The following is a 22,815-nucleotide window of genomic DNA, read 5'->3' as shown; positions in this document are numbered from 1 at the left end:
TCCACTGTGTGTGTGTGTGTGTGTGTGTGTGTGTGTGTGTATCACATTTTCTTTATCCATTCATCTGTTGACGGACACTTGGGTGCTTTCCATGTCTTAGATATTGCAAAGAATGCTGCTACAAACATGGGAGAAGTGCAAATATCTCTTTAACATAGTAATCTTATTTCCTTAGGGATAAATACCCAGAGGTAGGATTGCTGGATCATATGGTAGTTCTACTTTTAATATTTTGAGGAAACTCCATACTGCTTTTCACAGTGGCTGCACTGGTTTACAGTCCCACAGATCACTCCCTCTTTGGAAGGAGTTTTCTCACTTGTAAAGTGGAAATAACAGTTTTTTCCTCCATCGCATGAGCATTGTGAGAGCAAAAAGATCTAATATATGTGAAAGCAATTGTCTAGGACTGACTAGTGAGCTGCTGTGTTGGCTTATGGCTGTTTCTGCTCTTCTCATTTTGCAAGTGGACATGCAGAAACCCATCTCCTAATCTCCTCACTGATGCAGAGACCAACCAAAGCGGGGTGGGAACAGGGAAGTGAAGGATCTGTAATAAAGGTAGAATATAACTGACCGGCTTCTTAGGTGGTACAGGTGGTAAATAACCCGCCTGCCAATGCAGGAGACATGAGTGACGTGGGTTCGATCCCTGGGTCAGGAAGATCCCCTGGAGGAGGGCAGGCCAACAAGATCCCCTGGAGGAGGGCAGGCCAACCCACTCCAGTATTCTTGCCTGGAGAATCCCATGGACAGAGGAGCCTCGTGGGCTACAGTCTGTGCGTGCTCAGTCATGTCCGACTCTTTGCAACCCCATGGACCAGAGCCCACCAGTCTCCTCTGTTCATGGGATTTTCCCAGCAAGAATACTAGAATGGGTTGCCATGCCCTCCTCCAGGGGATCTTCCTGACCCAGGGATCGAACCCATGTCTTCTGCATTGCAAGTGGATTATTTTACCGCTGAGCCACTGAGGAAGCCCCAGGCTACAGTCCATGGGGTCACAAAGAGTTGGACATGATGGAAGCAACTTAGCACGCATGCACACACAACTGATATCAGTGATTAACTCTCTCTCCTGTCCAGGGTGGCCTTGGCAAAAGAGGAAGTCAAACCTGGGACCAAGGGGTCCCAGCCCATGTCCCCCTCCGATTTCCTGGACAAGCTTATGGGGCGAACATCTGGGTATGATGCCAGGATTCGGCCTAATTTTAAAGGTAAGAAGTATTCATCCTACAAACCCTCCCCCTCCCCACTCCCTTTGGGGACACTGAGCTACCCTCATTGCTTACCTTAGAGCCAGGAGGCTGGGGAACAGGTCTAGCACTCATAGCTCAGAAGGAGCATCCCCACCCCATCACCCTGGGTCTGTGTGCCAGGCACTACCTTCTCCCAGCAATGCCCTGGCCTCCAGCTCGGAGAGGCGGTCTTGAAATCTTCTCCCAGATTCCTGGAATGCTCTACCAATATGGCTGTGCTTTGCTACCCTTAGGCCCACCTGTGAATGTGACCTGCAACATCTTCATCAATAGTTTTGGCTCCGTCACCGAGACTACCATGGTAAAGCATCTCCGTGTCCCCCACTTCCTCTCTAGTGTGAATGGGAGAAGCCCACCAGATAGCAAGCCAGTCTTTCCTCTGACATCCTCTCCCTGTTTCAGGGTCATGGCTAAAGCCATGGGATGTCCAAAGGTGGTCACTAGGAGTTTATCTTTCCCCAGCCCAGGGTTTTTGTGGCTAAAGGCAGACTAGCCTAAGCAGCAGATGGTCGAGTTTGGAAGATAGGTTGATGACTAGCACAGGCTTTTAAATCAGAAAAATCTGCATTCAATCTCAGACTCTACCACCTAATAGTCGTATGACTTTAGGCAGATTTACTTAATCCTCTCTTTGTCTCAGTTTCCTCATCTGTAAAATGGGAATCATAACAGCACTCTCCTCTCAGGGTTGAGGTGAGATTTAAATAAGATGACGCATATGAAGAAAGCACTTAGCAAAGACTCAGGCACGTAGTAAGAGCTTAATAAATGTCTTTTCCCTTCCCATCTTTGCCATATCAGCCCAAGGCAGGCTCCTTCTCCAGTGGAAAATGCCCACTGCCCCTGAGATGTGTTCCCAGCATTTTCCTCCTCGTGGCCCTCCTAGGGTAGGCTTGCTAGTCCCTGCAATAACACTGCCTCTAATGGGCCCATCTCTGCCTCCTCCCAGGACTACCGGGTGAATGTCTTCTTGCGACAGCAGTGGAACGACCCACGCCTGGCCTACCGAGAATATCCCGACGACTCGCTGGACCTTGATCCCTCCATGCTGGACTCGATCTGGAAGCCAGACCTGTTCTTTGCCAATGAGAAAGGGGCCAATTTCCACGAAGTGACCACGGACAACAAGTTGCTGCGCATCTTCAAGAATGGAAACGTGCTCTACAGCATCAGGTGCAGCTGGTAGATGGCCAGGAGAACTCGGGGCAAGGGGCAGAGGCTGGCGGGGGGGAAGGTCCCTGTGCTGTGCTGAACCCCACTCAGCCAGCCTGGCTTCTTTCTTCCTGTCCCTGCCAGGCTGACTCTCATTTTGTCCTGCCCGATGGACCTCAAGAACTTCCCCATGGACATCCAGACCTGCACGATGCAGCTGGAGAGCTGTAAGTGTCCCTAGAAAGTCACAGAGTGATGCCTGAGATACCAACTAGTCAACCCCATTCTGTGATATTCCAGACAGGAGAAGGGCAGCCCAGAGTGGGGATGGACTTCCCCAAGCATACACAATCAGCTATTGGCCTGGGTAATATTAGAAGCCAGAGCTCCTGAACACCCAGTCCAATGTGCTTTTCCATTTCCTCGCTATTTGCAGGTCTGGCTGCCCTACAGGGCCAGAGGATGGAAAGGTGCCAACCTTATATACCAGTGTGCTTGGGCTGGATGCAGAGGGCCATTTGAGGAGTACCTCCTGTGTCCAGAGATACGTTCCCTCTCACAGTGCCTGCAGTAATTTTACCTTTACTTCCTTTGAGTTAACATATTCAAGATGCCTATACAAATACAGAGTTGGCAGGGATGTGGCAGTCTTTGAATCCTGATTTTCTGTGAACATAGGCAATTATTTTTTATTGAAGTATACTTGATTTGGACTTCCCTGGTAGCTCAGCTGGTAAACAGCCCGCCTGCAATGCAAGAGACCCCGATTCAATTCCTGGGTCGGGAAGATCCCCTGGAGATGGGATAGGCTACCGACTCCAGTATTCTTGGGCTTTCCTGGTGGCTCAGACAAACAATCCACCTGCAATGCAGGAGACCTGAGTTTGATCCCTGGGTTGGGAAGATCCCCTGGCGGAGGACATGGCAATCCACTCTAGTATACTTGCCTGGAGAATGGACAGAGCAGCCTGGTAGGCTATAGTCCATGGGGTTGCAGAGAGTCGGACACAATTGAGCAACTAAGCACAGCACAGCATATAGTTGATTTACAATGTTGTGTTAGTTTCAGGTGTACAGCAAAGTGATTCCATTATATATGTATTATTTTCCAGATTCTTTTCCGTGATAGGTTATTAAAAGATATTGAATATATTTCCCTGTGCTATCCAGTAGGCCCTTGTTGTTTATCTATTTTACATATAGTAGTGTGTACAGATTACTTTTGTAGAGAGGTGAGAGAGGACAGTTCTAGGCATAGGACAGTGCCCAGGGCACCAAGGTCAGCCAAGAGCTACCAAGGGCATGGGGCTACAGCCTGCAGGGGCTGTCCCAAGTGCAGAGAAGCTAAAGGTTGACAAGGCTGGACATCGCCCATGTCCATTTCTTTGCCATCTCCTGGGCAAGTGAGACTGCGAGATCAGGAGTTATGCATTTGATCCTTAGAAAAGTCTTGTCAGTCTGTTTCTAACATATAATAATAGTGATAGATAGAATTTGTCCTATGTGGCCCGCTTTTTAGAGTTCATAAACCACCTTCACGTCCAAGTCCTCATTACCTCCTCTGAAATGTAAGTGGAGCATTTTAGAGAAGGGGAAGTGACTTGCCTAAAGTCACAAAGCTACTCTGGGCCAAGGCCCTCCACTGGACATCTGTGACCCTTGGTGTTTCTGCTCCCATTTCTACCCAACGTGTGAATATAGTCATCTATGTGGCAAGAGCCTTCACGAACTTCTAGCCCTCCGTGAGCAACTTGGCACTTTTGATGTTAGCTCTCAGTTTGCCCCAGTTCAGGGCCCTGGCTAGGAGTCTGTGGTATGCACATTGGCCCATGCATGGCTGGCAGGGTATAAATAGCTCTCTCCTCCCTGGAGTGAGGTGGCAGAAGCCCCAGCTCCAAGGCTGGCTCAGCTCAATGTATATGGTCAGTACACATGCTTACTCCCCTGGGTTTGAGATGGGGCAGGAGGTTCCCAGCTGGGTTCCTTGACATCTTTCCAAGCCTTTTGACATGCTTCCTAGGTCTGCCAGAATAATTTCTCTTTGGGACTTTCTAATGCTTGAGAACTAGGTAGGAGAGGAATCTGAAATCTTTCTGATTTACCCACTTAGGCTGGGCACATGAAGCAATTGATCAAGTACCCTCTTCAGAACGGTTTTTCTTTCCCAGATGAGCATGAAACTCCTGAAACCCAGGCCTTATTCCTCATCTGTTCTTTCCTGCCAGTTCTAACCCTCTCCCTATCCCCAACCAACACGCACACTCTGCAGCCCTCTGCCATCTCTTTCACTTTCAGTTGGCTACACCATGAATGACCTCGTGTTTGAGTGGCTGGAAGACGCTCCTGCTGTCCAAGTGGCCGAGGGGTTGACTCTGCCTCAGTTTATCTTGCGGGATGAGAAGGATCTAGGCTACTGTACCAAGCACTACAACACAGGTAAAAAACCTAGTATCTTACTGGCTGTGGCCTGCACGAGGGCCTCCAGATAGGAGGGAAAGGGGCAAGGCAGCTGGCTTCTATTGAAGGTCCAATCTGTGCCCAATGGCATGCTAAGTTTCTCATATGGCTTACCTCATTACAGTAGCGGTGATCAGCCCCATTTCTCAGAAAGAAAAAAACTGAGGTTTTAAGAAATTGAATCAGTTATCCAAGTCCCACAGTTAGTAAATGACTGACTTCAAATTCAAAGCCCATGTTCTACCACCAAAGCCCATATTCTTGTCCCTATCACATGCTGCAGAACAAATGGGCCTGTGTCAGTGAGTGGCAGGAGTGTTCCACCTGTCCTGGGGCCAACTTCATGTGGAAAGTGAGGAATTCCTACATCTGGGAGTATTCAATGACTACATCGAACCAGGAGAGAACAGAATTCAGGGCACCAACTGGCTCACCGTCCACACCCCCTGCCACTGTCTCCAGTGCCCAAGTCTCATGAACTGACTTGGTTTCCCAGGTGTGAAAACTGGATCGGGAAATGAAGAGCGGCTGCTTTTCCAGCTTGAGCACCTTCCTTTTGCAGCTTCCCTAATCGCTGCAGGTTCCTCATTTCCACTGACCATTTGGCTGTTGTGAAGAGCTATGACACTGAGATAGGGGCCACAAGCTGAAGAAGGGAGATCCTGGGTTCCTCCAATGGTGTGCTCATATGCTTTGGGTGCAAGCCTATGAATATGTGTGTTTGTGTATGTGGGGGTGCAGGTAGTTGGGGAGAGGAATGAGCCATGTGGGGGTGCAGGTAGTTGGGGAGAGGAATGAGCCATTGAATTTAGAAAATGCTGGTGGGAGTGGAAATTGGTGTAAACTTTTTCAAGAAAAAAAAACTGGCAATTTGTATATAGACTGATGGTTTTCACACTTTGGTATGCATCATATTTCCCTGGGGAGCCTGTTATACTATTGATTCCTGGGTTATACCTCTCAGAGATTCTGGTTACATGTGCTTGGAGTGATGCCCAGAAATCTGCATTTGAACACAAATCTTGAGGATTCTGATGCAGGTGGTCCAGGGGCACACTAAGAAACTTTAGTCTGGAACCTAAATTTTTTCCCTACCTGTTGATTCAGGAATTCCACTCCTTGAAATTTATTTTAAGGAAATATTCCAAAATATCATATTGACTTTAGACCCCAAAAGGGCTCCTGGGTCACTGTTTATACTAGCAAAACTCAGAACTGCTGTTAATATCTACCGATAGGGCAGAAGTTAAATAAATTACATAGCACATCTGCTTGCTGGGATATTATCCAGAGGTTTAAAAGGATGCTTGCAAGGCGCTTATATCAACATTGGAAAATACAAGTGGAAAAGGTTAAGATTCGAAGTTGTATACACAGAATGATTCTATTGTGGTGAAAGAAACAAACCGAAAGCATTTGTTTAAAAATCCTGGAAGGAAATAGCACCAAGTGTTTCTGAAGCAGTGTGATAAGAGCAAGAACTTTGGAATCAGATAGAGCTGAGCTTGAATTCTGGCCACACTATTTACTAGTTGGGAACCCTCAAGAAACATAGCTTAATCTCTTTGAGCCTCAGTATCCCTACCTGTAAAATGGGAAATAATTTTACCTGCCTCAAAGGGTTGCTATGGGGTTTCAATGAGATAAACTATATAAAATCAGGGCACTTAGTAGGGGCTTGATAAATGTCAGTTTATGAATATTATTATTCCTTCTCTACCTCTCACATTTTTTCTATGCTAAACAAGTGTTAATTTTGTCGTGGAAAACAAAACCACTATCATCAAAAAGAAAAAAAAAAAAGGAAAGAAAATATGGATACCAAAAACACTTCATGGCTAGAAGCCTTGGGTGGGGTGAAGTGAGGTGGACTCAGGCAACAGTAGGAGATCACAGCATCACATCCATGACAAAGTCTTAGTCAGTCATTGATGAAATCCCTAACCTCGAGGAATCAGACAGGCCTGCTAAGAGCAAGCCTAGGCCACAATAAAAGAATAGTATACGCATCCTCTGCCTTTTGCCTTGGTTATCCTAAGCATCTACTGCCAGGGGAAGCTCTGAGCTAGTGTTTTCTTAGCCTTGGGGTGTGGGAAGCAGGGTAAAGTGAAGGTGACTGGCAGAGGAGGAGAGCACTGGTACACGTGCCCAGGGCCAACATACTTTTTGTTGGTGGAGTAGAACACTGCTGCCCAATGCTGTCTGGGAACTCGCTGCCCACCATCCAGAGCTGGTCTCTGTTGGACATCGTTTCCAGATATTTGTTATCCAGCTCTTCCTACTTGCTTAAGACACAGGCAGTGTTTATCTCAGTGAATCATTGCTGGAGAGCTTCAGGGGTCCCAGCACACACCAGCGAGGATGCTGAGATTGGGGTGGAGTCTAGGCTCATCGCTTTGTTAATCATGAGACTAGTACCAGCTGCCTAAGTGTTCAACACCTCAAATGCATCATCTAACTTAATTCCTACAATTGTCTAGTGACAGAATGGATATTGTTGTTATTCTAGTTTATAGACAAGGAAACTGAAGCTTTAAAAGCTTCAGTGTTTCACCTGAGGTCACACAGTTAGTGAGCGGAAGCTTCAGGAGTCAAACCCATACAGCCTGGCTGTGGAGTCCTCCCGCTCTTAATCCTCTTTCAGTACTGTCATGGGGAAGGCCTTCTGCTGGCAACTAAAGTGCTTGGAGCAAGAGGTCAGGTCCCTGTTGGCTACTCTGAGAGCTTCATCAAAACATACATCTGGTACTCCCTGGGACCATTTTGAAAGGCTCAATTCTTAACCCAGCTTAGGTGCCCAGAGGCTGGCCCGCAGAGATAGGGCTGCCCTACTCCTGCCTCTCAGTTTCAGCTGCTGGCTGGGGACCTGCGGCCTGACACCTCACCTCTTTCCTTGCAGGGAAATTCACCTGCATCGAGGTAAAGTTTCACCTGGAACGACAGATGGGCTACTATCTGATTCAGATGTATATCCCCAGCCTACTCATCGTCATCCTGTCCTGGGTCTCCTTCTGGATCAACATGGATGCTGCCCCTGCCCGAGTGGGCCTAGGCATCACCACTGTGCTCACCATGACAACTCAGAGCTCTGGCTCCCGGGCCTCTTTGCCTAAGGTGAAGAGACATGCCAGGGACCTTGCTTGCCACAGAGCTCCCCATTTCCCATTCATTCCCGCATTCCCTCCCACTGACTATTTTCCTTGGTTTTAAAGTAGAGAAGAGCCATCAAGCAAGAGCAGGTGTCCTGCGTTCTCGTCGCCTGGAACACACTGCTAATAACATTGCAAACAGTGTGGAGACTGGGGTTGCAGATGTCTGGCTAGGGAATGAGTAGACAGTGCTGACTTTGACTTTCATCAGGAAATACTAGCATGTCCAAGATCAAAAGACCCTCAGCAAGTAGAAAGCCCCATTGCCTCATGGCACAGATGAGGGCATTACAGCCCAGAGAGATAGAATGACTTTCTCAAGGTCATGCTTCACAAGGAACAATCAAAGAAATACAAGGATTTTAAACTGATGTCCTGTTTCTCGCTATGTTAGAAATCAGATACTATCATAAAGAGCTCTAGAGATGATGTCCCTTCTTTGGGGGTGAGAAAACTTTGAGGGAGCAAATAGCAATTAAAGTCAGTGGACTCAGATTTTCTAGGGCCAGGTGATATTTTGATTACACAGAGAGATTTGTGCTGATGGGACTGGACCCAGGTTTTCCCTGCCTCATGTCTTCATGTACGGAATTTAGAGGTCATCACCTCAATGTCCTTAAAGTCAGCAAGGCTCTGAGACGATCAGGGAGCAAGCTAATTCATTCATTCAGTAAATATTTATTGAGCACATGCTGTGTACCAGGCACTGTACTATGCCATGGAGAAATAATGGAAAGCAAAAACAACACAGTTTTTTATGGCTGTTATAGTGAATATAGTCCCTCTTGCTCAGTTTTGTTAGAAACCAGGCCCTGTGATCTCATATCTCCCAGTGTTTATTCCTAAGAAGACTTTTACTGGGGACTTAAACAGGGGGTAATCTGTACACTCAGACTGAATTTACAAATTTCCTATATACTGGGGTGGTGGGGGCAATAGTTGTTAAGAGTAGGAGATTAGAGAGAGGTAGTTTTTTTTTTTCAAGACAGGTAGATTTTGATTGAAGTCCCAGCCTCATCATTTACTAATGGTGATCTCAGGTAAATTCCTTCTCAGTCTCCTCACATGTAACATGGGAATATTACCTCTTCCATAGGGTTATTGCAAGAAATATATGATAATGTATTAATACAGAGAATGGTGTTTGGCACATAATAACCACTCAATAAATGTTAGCTATTGTTATAATTATTAGGGGTCTAGGTGGAAAGGACTGGGTAGTGGACCTAGGCCGAAAGCAGCTGGTAGTACTCTCAATTATTTTTGAATCACCAGGAAACCTTTGAGATGGTCCTAAGTTCCTCTAGGGACAGACAGTGACAAAGCTTAGATTAACATCATGTCACAGGGAAAGTTGTCAGAGATAATTTCCTATACAAGCATACCTCATTTTATTGCACTTCATTTTATTGTGCTTTGCAGATCTGCTTTTTCCCCCCCACAAATCGAAGGTTTGTGGCAACCCTGAGTTGTCAGATGATGGTTAGCATCTTTTTAGCAATAAAGTATTTTAAATTAAGGTATACATATAGTTTTTTTAGACATAATGCTATTGCACACTTACTAGACTACAGTGTATTGTAAATGTAACTTTTACATGCACTGGGAAACCAAAAGATTTGTGCGATTTGCTTTATTGTAGTGATCTGGAATCAAACCCACAACATCTCTGAGGTAGGCCTGTAAATGTGTTTTCTAAATGCCCAGGATATTGAAGAGGCTCTGAGAGGCAGACTGGGCTTAGGTGAAGGCTACAGGGCCAGGTGAGGCTGTGGTAGTGGCCTCGCATGAAGACCAGAGGAAGAAAAGTAGTTCAGACCTAAGAACCCTGCCCTAGTTTGTTGCTGCTGCCATACAAGGAGATTCTCCTCTAACTCAGGGAGTTGCTTCAGTTTATGCCTTATTCTTGATGAGAGAACTCCTTTCTCCAGTCCCCTCCTGTGAGCAAACACCATCCATCTGCTCCCAGGAATCACTCTGTTTTCTCATATAGAAACAATGGATTTTATTGGAGGATTGTTTGGTTTGGTTTGGGGGGGGTTGTGGTATTTGGTACCTTCTCATCAGATTTTGATGACCTTTTCTTTATATATATATATATATATATATATATATATATAATTGAAGTGTAGTTGATTTACAATGTTGTGCCAATCTCCACTGTACAGCAAAGTGACTAGGTTATACATATATAGACATCATTTTTTATATTCTTTTCCATTATGGTTTATCACAGGATACTAAATATAGTTCCCTGTGCTATACAGTAGGATCTTGTTGTTTATCCATGCTATATATACTCATTTGTATCCACTAATCCCAAACTCCCAGTCCTTCCCTACCCCGCCACCTCCCTTTTGGCAACCATAAGTCTGTTCTCTATGTTGATGACCTTTTCTTGGCCTCATTGGCCAACAGCAAAATACGCAGGCATAGACCTTGAACTACAAAGTTTCATTGGCCAGCCCCACAGAGCAAGGGACTAAGTCAGAGAGCTTCTGCTCACTCTTGAGTTTGTGTAACATTAGATTTCATGGGAGCCCCAAGGAAAAATGTGGGGCCAGATCAAGGGCTTTTGAAAGCAACAGCAATCTCACCCCCAATACTATTCTAGTGTCCAGGATGAGAGCAGCAGAAGTTCACTTTGTAAGGCAACTCAACTGGGATGGCCATTTCCCATGCTACTGGAAGCTGCTCCTTCTTTGCCTTTATGAGGGGTAGGGCTCCCAAAGGCACCCATCACTGTCTTTTTGCCAGGCTCTTGATCTATACAACTTCCAGTTGGTTCAGTGTATAATGGAAGAGTTAAATGGAAGTTTCTACTAGAGACTGACAGATTAGACCTAAAGTTGCAGCAAGGAGGAGGGACCCAATTCTTTCAAAATCCTGTCATCTAAATGGCCCACAGCTCTTGGGGCAGGTAGTAACAAAGAAGGCTAAGAGGGCAAACAGAACCAGCAGAGACAAATACACCATCCACCTGTTCATTAATTCAAAAGATACTTACTATGTGCCAGGCTCTTAGTTAGGCACTGGAGATAGAACAGCAAACATGCTAGAAATAGTCCGTGCCACCGAAGAGCTTACAATCTAGTGACGGAAAGAGCCAGGTATATTTGATGGATGCTCAGGTGTAGGTAACCTGAGCACATCCAGTAGGGGCAATCAACCCAGACTTGTATGATTAGGGAAGACTTCTCAGAGGATATGGTAACTACAGTGGACATTTAAGTAAAAAATCATCAAGGTGAAGGAGAGATACACAGAAAGAGATGATTCCCTTGGGAGATAACTGAAATTGATCAGCATGGCAGGGTCACAGATTGCAAGGGACAAGATGAAGCTGAAGAAGTAGGCAGGGGCTAGATGCACTGCCTGTATCAGAAGGATAGTGGAGAACCACTGAAGGGTTGTAAGCAGAGGAGTGATATGATGAGACTTATATTTTGAAAACAAAGTTCTGGCTGTTGTTTGAAGAACAGATTGGAAGTGGCCAGTGGAGATGGAGGGAGATTGTTTAGGAAGCTATTGCAATCCTTCAGATGAGCCAGGATAGTGAGTGGATGATTTCCAGAGATATTTAAGGTGCATTGTTGACACTCATTGTTAACAAGACTTTCTTCCTGCTTCTTAAGGTGTCCTTTTCTTTTGATGGTCCAAAGTCCTTCGTGGACCTCCCCTGTGATTACCTCATTGTGGAGTTTCATAGCACTTACTTAACATCCCTGGGGGCACAGTGGGACTGGGAGATGGTAAATGAAATAGGAGGCCCTCTTTGTAGGTGGCAAAATGGAAACACCAAGGGATGCTTAATCAGGGTTGCCTAGCAACCCACCAACGTCATCTCAATAGAATTGCCCTAAAAGAAATAGAGCAGAGTTTCTCCATCTTAGCACTATCATCATTTTGGGTGAGATCATTTTTCTTTGTTGTGTAGGTTGGTGGGCGGAGGGGTGGTGTCCTGTGCACTGTAGGATATTAGCAGCATCCCTGGCCTCTAGAAGCCAGTTGCCAGCACCACCCTAAAATTGTGCCACCAAAAATGTCTCCAGACATTTCAAAATGCCCCTGGTCGGGGGGAGGGGGGGTGGAAATGGGTGTGGGGGTCAGCCCTGATTAAGAGCTACTGAGGTGGAACGTTTCTCTTGTGAGACCTGCTCCTTACCTGGAGTGTGCAGCATCCTCAATGTGCAACATAGCAGAGGCTGGTGAAAGAAGTTGCCTGTCATAAATCCTACTCCTGCTGGGGAACCCCATAAGGTGAGCTTAGCCACTCAAAACTTTGTAAGGAGGTAATCTGATTGAGGAAGTGGAAGGACTTCATAAACCTGAGTTCTGCCCTCCCCTCTGGTCCCACCCAGCCACAACCCTGTTTCAAGAGAAGTGATGGAGAAGGAAATGGCAACCCACTCCAGTATTCTTGCCTGGAGAATCCCAAGGACAAAGAAGCCTGGTAAAAAAAAAAAAGAGAGAGAGAGAGAGAGAAGTGAGCATTTAATCTTCACAAAGGAAATGAGAGAGAAAAGTAGTTATCTCTCAAGTGCCCTTGGGGGATTGCTTCCAGGATTCCTTGCAGATACCCAAATCAGCAGATGCTCAAGTCCCTTACGTTTGGCCCTCTGTATCCTCAAATGCAGAACCCATGGATACAGAGGGCTGATGGTACCTGAAAGCGACCAAGGCAGGTAGTAGAGGAGACCACTAGGGACTGGATAGGCAGAAGCCAGCACTGCCTTGAAATGACAGAAACATCCATAGCAGGAGGTGGATGGTGCACCCCATTGGGATCCCTACCCTGTTCTGCTCTTCATTGTGAGAGATGAGGCCCCTGCTCTCCACTCATTTCAAATCCTCACCAGGGTCTCTTGCAAAGAATGGCAGGGAAAAATCATAGGATCAAAGGAAGAATAGACATGGAGGAAGGAAAGGAAGGAAGTCATAGTCTGGTATTGAGACTGCAACCTAGGTAAATCACAGCATCGCTGAATTGATGCCCAGAATCCCTAAGCCCTAGTGCCATCTTCTCACTGGGTAATCTTGGCTAAGACTTTTCCCTTCTAGGCCTCGAATGTCCTCATGTGTCTCACTTGGGAATAACACACCCTGCCCAATTACCACCACAGCTGTGTTACCCTAGGAGCGAACAGAAGGCAGAGAAATCCAGCATTCATGCTCATTGCTTTTTATTCAAAGAAAAGAATCAGAAGAGGATAAGAATGAAAAGGATAATAAGAAGCAGAAGCAGAAGTTCAAAAAGGAGAAAGAAAGGAAGGAAAAGAAGTACAGGGAGGAAAAGGAGATGGAAGTGGAGGGTGAAGAGGGCAGAGGGGTGAAGCATGATGAGTAGTCCGATCTTTTTGACACAGGCCTTCAGATAATGGGACATATCAAGGAAAGCTTCTTTAAACACGAGAAGAAACCCAGGATAAAGCTGCAGAATAGCAGGCAGTTGATGCAGGCTGGTAATCCATTGAAGAGGCCATGAAAGAACTCGAGGAAGGTTGACTCTTGCATTGATGGATGTTGCAGGTGTCCTATGTGAAGGCAATCGACATCTGGATGGCCGTGTGCCTGCTCTTCGTGTTCGCTGCCCTGCTGGAGTACGCTGCTGTCAATTTCGTCTCTCGTCAGCATAAGGAATTCATTCGACTTCGAAGGAGCCAGAGGCGCCACCGCATGGTGAGCATAACTAGGGAGGAGCCCACTTCCTTTCTCCTTTGGACTCCTTCCTTCCTACTACTCCTCCCACAAACCAAGACTCAATCTAGACTGCAAGGACTAGACAGGCAGTCAGGAACCCTGGATTCTAGTCCCAGACTGGTCACAAATAAGCTAAGTACTTTAGCCTTTTTGATTCCATTTCTTTATCTGCCCAATGGGACATTCATTCCTATAGGGCAATCTAGCAGAGTAAATTAAGAGCATGGGCAGATTCCCCTGCATAGTAAGCACTGCAAATATATTAGCCAATATTAGAACCTTATCAACTGACTTACCATGAGATTGCTTTGAGAATTAGTAGTGTTTGCTCCTGACTCTCCTCCCACCCAAGAGGAAGGTACCCCAGGTTGTCATATACTGACTGGTGGTTAAGAATTCAAGTCAGGCATTGGTGCCTTTCTAGGGGAGCATTATAAAAGGGTCCCCATAACTAAGGTGGAATTGAAACACTACCATTTGCGTCTTCTGGCTCTTTCATTTCTTCACCTTGGTCTCCATCGGGTGCATCAGATTTGTTAGGCATGAGTTGTTATTTTCTCTCCTTCTTGTTTGTCATCACCTGGGGAAGCAGAGTAGGGATCTTGTCCTCATGACAACAGAGGCAGTTCATCCTCCCCCTCCCCACCCCATTGCCCGGACAACAGGTGCTAGGTACATTGTCATGACAACAGAAGTGCCTGGGCCACTGTCACAGACGGAAGTGCCCAATTATGACCAAAACTAAAAGCCTTTGCTGAGCTACATAAGGGTCACTTAATCATCAGACACACAGATTTCTGGCCTATCCTGAGCTCCAACTCCCTGTTTACTGCCTAATCTGGAGGCACTAAAGCACATATGATCTCTGAGTGGGGAAAGGAAATAATGATCTATCTAAGCAAACTGCCTCTACATTGTTGGGGCCACTCTAACACTAAAGTTCTTCTCTCTTCCCAACAGCCCCACCTCCCATTTCAGCTGCTTCTGGAGTACCCTTACCATATGTCTGCACTAAAAATATCTCAAAAGCTACCTCCGGGATTTCATGTTCCTTGCTAAGGTCCCTTTCCGCTGAGGGCAGGGTTCCTGTCTCATCTAATGGTTCGTCGGAATTCATCAATTCCCCGCACTGCCCTCCCACCCCGCCCCCCGCCGCCGCGACTTCAGTCCTTGAGTTGCGGCCTGGGAAACACGCCCTCTAGTGGAGTGATCCACAACTGCACCTCCTTGAGTAGGACCAATCAAGAGTCCTAAAAGCCTTCCCTATCCTAGGCAGAAGCTCGGGAAAAACATATGGACTTGGCAGAAGGGCAAGAAAAGTAGATGCACCCTTTTGTAAGTTAACTGCTCCCACCTCTTTAGCTGTGTCAAACCTGCCCACAGGTACCCAAATCTTATCTTTATAGGGGTTTTAATCTTGGTGCCTTCTCCATGCTTACCTTGGAAAAGAACAGGCTGCCAACCCGTTCCAAAGTTCTTTTCCAGCTAAATTGCCTCTACAGGTGTCCTGGTAACAGAAGACTGCTGCAGTTGCTGTAGAGCTACTCCAGGGTGACACTTGTCCCACCTCCTTCCCTGCACCTCTCCACCCTCCAACTGCCCACAGCCTATCCCCTCCTGGTCATATATAGGGTGATCCTGACCTCATAATGAAGCTTGTCATAGTCAGTGCTCAATTATTACATAGTTGTAACAGCAGCCTGGGCCCTGCTTAAGCACCTGGATCCTGCCTCAAAGTGGCCCAGGCTTTTGATTAATGTAGATAAAACCTGAAAACCATTAACTGTATCATTAGTTCTGTCCCTTTTTGAGTTTCCTACAGTCATTGTAGAGAAGTGATTTTCAGTCTGAGAGGAGCCCTCTTAAGGGAGAGACAAAGTCTATATAATTTTCAAGGATCCCTTAGCCAAGAGCAAGTTAGGAGTATTCTAGAAGTCAGCCAGCTGTTCACCAAGCTCCAAACTTCATCCTGTTTGTAGTGGTCTCCTTCCATGTCACAGTCTAAGATAGCTTAATTTTTTCCTAGACATTTCTGCTTTGTCTTCCTAGCTAGTCTAGAAGCCTCACACAGAAGGGTCTGTTTCTCATTTTTTATAACCTCAACAGGCCCTGGCACTAGGTTCTGGACACAGCAGCCACAGAATCCAGTCCACCAATCTTTGCAGACTTATTGGCAAGGGCTCTCTTTCAAGATGGACAGAGGAAAAAGCCTTACTATTATCAACAGAATAACTTGAGAAATGGAAGAAATTTAAAATACTGCCCAGTCCTCTCAGGAACTTGGTCCCAGAAGCCTGCTTGCCTCTTTCCATCTCCCAGGACCCTTCCCCATTCTCCAATCGCCTCTCTTCACTTCAATATACATCACTCAATATTGATCCATTCTTCCCATCTTCACACCTCATCTCCCACACTGTACATTCCCATCCCCACTTGATTTTGGAATATCTTTCCTCTCTCGTTCCCCAGCCCACCTCCCCTATAGATATCTGCCACAAAAATGCTCCATTTCAACAGCCATGTAAGCCACAAGTATGCTTAATGCACTCAGTCGTGTCCGACTCTTTGTGACCCCATGGACTGTAGCCCGCCAGGCTCTTCTGCCCGTGGGATTTCCCAGGCAAGAATACTGGAGTGGGTTGCTGTTTCCTTCTCCAGGGGGATCTTTCTGACCCAGGGATCCAAACCTGTCTCTTGTGTCTCCTGCCCTGGGAGGCAGATTCTTTACCACTAGCGCCACCTGGGAAGCATGAAAGCCACAAAGTGGAGTTTAACTCTCCATTGTCCCTCCCCAACACACACACACACACACACACACAAACACACACACACACACACACACACACACACACACCTCTGAATTTGGCCTACATAAGCAGTACCCAAATTCAGGACCCTCACCCTTGAATTTTAGTCCACTCATCTTTGCTACCCCAACTACAAGTGGTACAATATGTTTAAAAAAATTTTTTTTTAAGAGCCCAGGGTGACTTATACTATTGGCCATTTTTTTTTCTCTCCTGTGGGAAATAGCTTTTTCCAGCTTGAAAAATAGTTCCAAATAATTCTCTTTAAATGTACTGTGATTGGAGAAAAGGGAAAATAATTAGATCTATAGAAACAGAAATAGCAAAAGTTGGATTCAACTTTCTCTTTCAGAGCTTTTTGCAAACAAATATATTCCATGCTTGTATCCTCTAGCTGGAGACCTATAGGGATTAGGATGAGCAATGGGGAACCAGGAGTCTGAGGGACTCTGAACTGGAAAGCAAAAGAAAACTTCATTTTATTTACTCCCTCATTTTTCACTTCAGTTCAGTCGCCCAGTCATGTCTGACTCTTTGCGATCCCATGGACTGCAGCACACCAGGCTTCCCTGTCCATCACCAACTCCTGAAGCTTACTCAAACTCATGTCCATCGAGTCGGTGATGCCATCCAACCATCTCATCCTCTGTTGTCCCCTTCTCCTCCTGCCTTCAATCTTTCCCAGCATGAGGGTCTTTTCCAAGGAGTCAGTTCGTTGCATCAGGTGGCCAAAGTATTGGAGTTTCAGCTTCAGCATCAGTCCTTCCAATGAATATTCAGGACTGATTTCCTTTAGGATTGACTGGTTTGATCTCCTTGCAGTCCAAGGGACGTTTTTCACTTACTTGGGAAATATTTTGTTTACCTCTGGTTCTTCATCCGTAAAATGGATCCAGCACAACCTGTCATGAAGAAACAGTGTGAAAATGAACTACAGAATACAGGTGAGGTGAGCCAAGGCCTATGGTGACAGGTTGTATAAAGAACTTAGACGAAAGAGCTGAGGTCTCCCCATCATGACAACTCAGGGTCAAAGCACCACCACAAGGGTGAATTGCCTCTGGCCTATGCATGTATAGGGCTTCCCTAATGGCTCAGGGGTAAAGAATCCACCTGCTATGCAGTAGTCACAGGAGACGTGGGTTCAAGCCCTGGGTGGAGAAGATCCCCCGGAGAAGGGAATGGCTACCCACTCCAGTATTCTTGCCTAGAGAATCCCAGGGTCAGAGGAGCCTGGTGGGCTGTAGTCCATAGGGTTGCAAAGAGTCAGGAATGACAGAACTGACTTAACATGCACGCACACATGTACAATTCTCTTCACAGAGGCTGGCAAAATCAAGGATTGGGTAGCAAGGCTCTCTGGTGGGCAGACTTAGACAGACCTTTCCCTATGCCAATGATGCCATTCTTTCTAAAGGGCCTCAGGCCATTGTGCAGGGGTAGGGCAAAAAGCAATCGTCTTTTTCTGCCAGGCACTCTGTAGCTAAGATTCTCTTCTGAGTAGACTCTTCAGTTTGAGATCCTGAGAGGATGTTGGCTTCATGAGAACAAAGCCATTCCCTGTCCTGTATTCTGCATGGGGCTCATCAGTCCATTCATTCATTCAACTAATATCTACTGGGTGCCTATCAGATGGCAGCACTGTGCTAGGCACTGGGGCACAGCGTTGAGCCAGACTGATGTCCTTTCCCACATATGAGCCTGCGGCAGGCAGAGAAAGAGATAGGATCTGTTGACAAATCTCTGACCTGAGCTTGTCCACCTCTGATGCCCAGTGACAGGCTAGGCCTTCTAGTGCTATCATAACCAAGGATTAATGGGACCAACCACACCAACATCTCATTGATGAAGCCACTTTTAAATGAGTTACTATAATTATAGAGGTCCCATGATAAAGACCCTATGATGTCCTTCTAACTGCATAGCATATATAAAATCTACTTTATCTACATTTTATGTGTATCTGTCACATCCATTCAGTATATACATGTGCCTTATTCTGTTTAGTACTGAAAGTCCTAAGTATCAGGAAGACCTCAGTTCTGGGCAAACTGAGAAGATAGTTGGTACCATCCCACAAGAGGTTATGTGAAGCTTTTACTGCTATAAACACTGATACTTTAAAAAATTATAACCATCTTTGAATGAAGTATTCCTAGGTTGTGGTATATACTTACCTGTCCTATGTCTAATTTCCAGGTTGTGAACCACCACTTGTGATGGCAGTGTGTCCTTTAGAAGGAGACAAAATGGGGCAGGTTGTGGTTGTATAGAACCCAACAATAAATAGGCTCTGAGTTAGGCCCTGAAAGACTCTTACACGAGTAAAGTTCTATTGATCACTCGGGGGCTTTGGTTCTCTCTCTCTCTTCTTTTTCCTCTCTTTCTCCCTCTCCCTCTAGGTCTCTATCCACCTATCTTTCTGGCCTTACCTCCTGACTCCCAACTGTGTTGTAGCTACTTAAGGTTGTCAGTTGTCATTTTTATTGGACAAATGAACTTTGTGTAGTCTGCTACATTACTTAATGCTTAGATAAAATTTACCTCTTCAGTGTTATTGTGTTCATCAGAATTCATGTACTGTACATGAATGGAATGTGTATTGGGTAATAAATGTTACCCTAGAAGCACACACATCTGCAAGAGCGTAATCAGCTTTACCCTAATTCTGATAACCCACTAGGTTATTTAAAACTTTTGGAATTTTCAGAGATAAACATTTTTTTTAAAGATACTATGTACAAGGAGAAATAATTCTGCAGCTTTTGGAAGTCATTAAAGTCAAGTTTCCAAGTCTAACTATCTCAGCTGTGCTTTCTAAAGGTTTCATTGTTCTGTTTATTCTGTTTATTACCAGTCAGAGATAACTTGACATTGAGATGTGCCTCTCACAACGAGTTGGCACTTCCCTAGGTTTTAGATGGCTCTAAATGATGTTATGCATTTTAAAAAGGCAACTCAAAAAAAAAGGCAGCTCAAGGCTTATCTGCAAATGGAATCATAAACACATACCATACGTACCATGCATAGCTGCTTAGCATACATCTATCTCGTGAGTAGTTTTGTGACCATAAAAAAGCATGCACCTACCCTGTCTGCATAGCATCGTCTGATATACTTGTGTGGTGTGGTCTCTATTCTTCTACTTTAGAATTGTGACCTCAAATTCTGCCTTTTCTTCCATGCAATTCCAGGAGGAAGATATCATCCGTGAAAGTCGCTTTTATTTCCGTGGCTATGGCCTGGGCCACTGCCTGCAGGCAAGGGATGGAGGTCCAATGGAAGGTTCTGGCATTTATAGCCCCCAACCTCCAGCCCCACTTCTAAGGGAAGGAGAAACCATGCGAAAACTCTACGTGGACCAGGCCAAGAGGATTGACACCATTTCCCGAGCTGTCTTCCCTTTCACTTTCCTCATCTTCAACATCTTCTACTGGGTTGTCTACAAAGTGCTACGGTCAGAAGATATCCACCAGGCACTGTGAATAAGAGCTTAGGAGTCCAGTTGTTGGCTTGCTGCTTTCTCCTTGTGGGCTTTCCCTCTCCAGTAGATTCTATCAAGGGCTTGGACAGCTCCTTCCTGATCTCCCACTCAGAACTTCAACCGCCAATCCCAAAGCTATGTGGAGCTACAATGCATGGTGCCAATGGTGGCTGTACTTAGAAAGATGGCTCACCTATCTTCCTCCTGATTTTCTCCATACTATCCCATTTCTCATGAAAGTAAGGTTTGGCTATGTTCTTGTGGCCAGGATAACCCTGACTGGAGCTTCTGTTTTTCAGTTCTCTGGTAGAGGATATTCAGAACACTGCTACTAGATTCTGGCATTTGTCATCTTAACCTGCACCAATCTTTGCCCTGCCACCTCCTACCCAGAGTCTGACCTTTACCATGCCCTCCGTCCCTCCTACCATGGATCAAACAGGAATATTTCCCATCCACAAGTGCTGCCCTGTGTAACTTAGTCAGGTTTCCTTGACCCTGGGAGGAAGGCAAGGGGACAGATTCCCTACCACTCAGCCAGGTTGGAACAGTCATCAGCTATACTGGGGTAGGGCATTGCTATACAACCCAACTGGAGAAGGCAATGGCACCCCACTCCAGTACTCTTGCCTGGAAAAATCCCATGGACAGAGGAGGCTGGTAGGCTGCAGTCCATGGGTTCGCGAAGAGTCGGACACGATTGAGTGACTTCACTTTCACTTTTTACTTTCATGCATTGGAGAAGGAAATGGCAACCCACTCCAGTGTTCTTGCCTGGAGAACCCCAGGGACGGGGGAGCCTGGTGGGCTGCTGTCTGTGCGGTCGCACAGAGTGAGACACGACTGAAGCGACTTAGCAGCAGCAGCAGCAGCATACAACCCAACAGAGAGGTTTTCAAGTTTCCTTGGAACCTCAACACTGTTAAAATGGGGTCAAGAATCTTGGACTCTCAGAAAGACCACCTTTCCAGATCTACCCAAATTTCCTGATCTCAGAAATATTCATTGTATTCCTTAACTAGCTAGCATCATGGCAGGGTATGTTTGACTGCTGTGGAGTGTAAAAAGAGAAAGATGCTTAGTCTTTAAGAAAACTACTTGATGATGCTATAAAGCTTTCAAGAAAAGTGAGCCTAAGGTGGTAGGGTCTAGGAGGATTAGAATACAAAAACTATCCTCAGACAGTCTTCTGTTGCCTGCACTTTTGTTTCTTCTTTTCTCTAAAGTCTCTTTATTTCCCAGGACCTCTCATTTCCAACTTGCTCCTTCACCTCCTTTTAGTGAGCAAATAATAATGCCATGCAATCTTACCCAGGATAAAGTGGCCCACGAGGCTCCTGGGAAGGAACTACGTATATAGAGGATCCCTATCCTGGACAAACATTGACTTGGCCAAGCTCAGGATGGAGTTGTCAAAGTTAGAAAACCATAATTTGGACGTATTTCTTAATCCTTCTCATTTCCCTTCTCTTTCTACAGTGAGGAGGTGGAGCAGTCAGTTGAAGCTGCCAAAAAATATCAGAATAGAGAGAGTGTGGAAGGGCTCATCTCAGGCCTGACACTGGGACACGGGGAAGCATGGGCCTGGTACTCTGAGTCCTTTGAAATGATCCAACTGGGAAGAACTGTAAAAGAGAAGATTAAAGTGCAGAGCTAAACAGCTGGACGACAGAAGTGATCAAACGATCTCTTAAACATGTTGTCTTTTTCTCTGGATCTAGAATAATTAATTATCTCTCTCTCTCTCTGTCTCTCCCCGCCCCATATCTTCCTCCCTCCCCTTCGCTCCCTCCTTTTCGCTCTTCCTCAAAAACAGGTGTTCAAAATTGAAAGTCAATAAATCCAATGACCAAAGCAGATCCTACAGACAAACTAAGAGCTCAGCTTTCTTTTCCCCTTTTCCCTGTTGAGCTTGTCTGCCCTTTGCTCTTCGTGGAGATACTCCTCTTGTCTCTTGGCTTTGTGGCGAGCATTCTGGGCTGACTAGGGTAGCTGGACCAGAAATTAATCTTATTGAAAATATTAATTATGATAGCCAAGGCGATTCCAAACTAAAGGACTGGCATAAGAAAGGAAATTAAATTGAGGGGGCAGAGAATCCCTGTTTTCCCGTTTCTGCCCAGGTAGTGCCAATCAATGAGAGGCCACAAGCAATACCCCTTTGAAAGGAGCAGAGAGTATCTCTTTGATACTCTCCATGGTCAGGCTGGGGTGTCAGGCTGCTGCAGCCCGAAGGCGGGGGTAGTGGGGGGTGGACTATGGAGATGAGCCTATTGCACAGAGCTCTACTTGTTATAGATCTTGTCCAGATGGGCCAACTGCACAAATCTGCCCTGTTGGAAGTCTCAAGAACAATGCCCTGGAGACAGCTACAGCACTGAGCAATAGAGCCTGCCCAACTGGGACTCAGCTCAGGGCATCAGCTGGTGCTGGGAGCCAAAGAAGCCAAAGTACCAACCAACATAATAGCCCAAAGGAGCTCACAAAGCTGCTCAGAGGCAATGCCAGGTGGAAGGTACTGTCCCTCCCAATCGGAGCCGGCAAGTGGAGAAGGGAGACACAGGGTGTCAGAATCAGGTGCAAATGGCTTTCATTTTCCTCACCCTTCCCACACAAATATGGGGGCGAGGGGGTGTGCTGGGTCTCACTGGGTCTGACACCTAGCAATCCATTCAATCGTAGAATTCTTGAACTTTGACCCTTCATACAGTGAACTGGCAGGAGACAATAATGAGACTCATTTGGAGGTCACTTCTATCTACCCTCATTCTTACAATACTCACTGCTAGAGATTCACACTACTTTCTG

General features: G+C 45.9%; 1 protein-coding gene and 1 long non-coding RNA gene across 2 annotated transcripts in view; one reads left to right on the top strand and one right to left on the bottom strand.

Annotated features, from left to right (window-relative positions):
- The window catches only part of LOC145536695 (glycine receptor subunit alpha-4), a 33,443-nt gene extending 11,574 nt beyond the window's left edge, over positions 1-21,869 (top strand). Inside the window, exons 6-14 of the mRNA XM_081566366.1 lie at positions 1,086-1,216; positions 1,492-1,559; positions 2,208-2,431; positions 2,555-2,637; positions 4,706-4,846; positions 7,767-7,981; positions 13,546-13,695; positions 19,718-20,246; positions 21,487-21,869. Of these exons, the coding sequence (XP_081422492.1) occupies positions 1,086-1,216; positions 1,492-1,559; positions 2,208-2,431; positions 2,555-2,637; positions 4,706-4,846; positions 7,767-7,981; positions 13,546-13,695; positions 19,718-20,008 (1,303 nt within the window). The 3' untranslated portion in view covers positions 20,009-20,246; positions 21,487-21,869. The remainder of the gene's footprint in view (positions 1-1,085; positions 1,217-1,491; positions 1,560-2,207; positions 2,432-2,554; positions 2,638-4,705; positions 4,847-7,766; positions 7,982-13,545; positions 13,696-19,717; positions 20,247-21,486) is intronic.
- The window catches only part of LOC145536697 (uncharacterized), a 25,491-nt gene continuing 15,858 nt past the window's right edge, over positions 13,183-22,815 (bottom strand). The window contains exons 2-4 of the long non-coding RNA XR_014075966.1: positions 15,156-17,425; positions 14,191-14,296; positions 13,183-13,611 (exon numbers count right to left, since the gene is read on the bottom strand). This is a non-coding gene — a long non-coding RNA (uncharacterized LOC145536697). The remainder of the gene's footprint in view (positions 13,612-14,190; positions 14,297-15,155; positions 17,426-22,815) is intronic.

The sequence above is a fragment of the Giraffa tippelskirchi genome, chromosome X, assembly GCF_054371585.1.
Source record: "Giraffa tippelskirchi isolate mGirTip1 chromosome X, T2T-mGirTip1v1.2.pri, whole genome shotgun sequence".
Classification (NCBI taxonomy): Eukaryota; Metazoa; Chordata; class Mammalia; order Artiodactyla; family Giraffidae; genus Giraffa; species Giraffa tippelskirchi.
The sequence above is the reverse complement of the archived record's forward strand: the minus strand, read 5'-3'. Positions and strand labels throughout refer to the sequence as shown.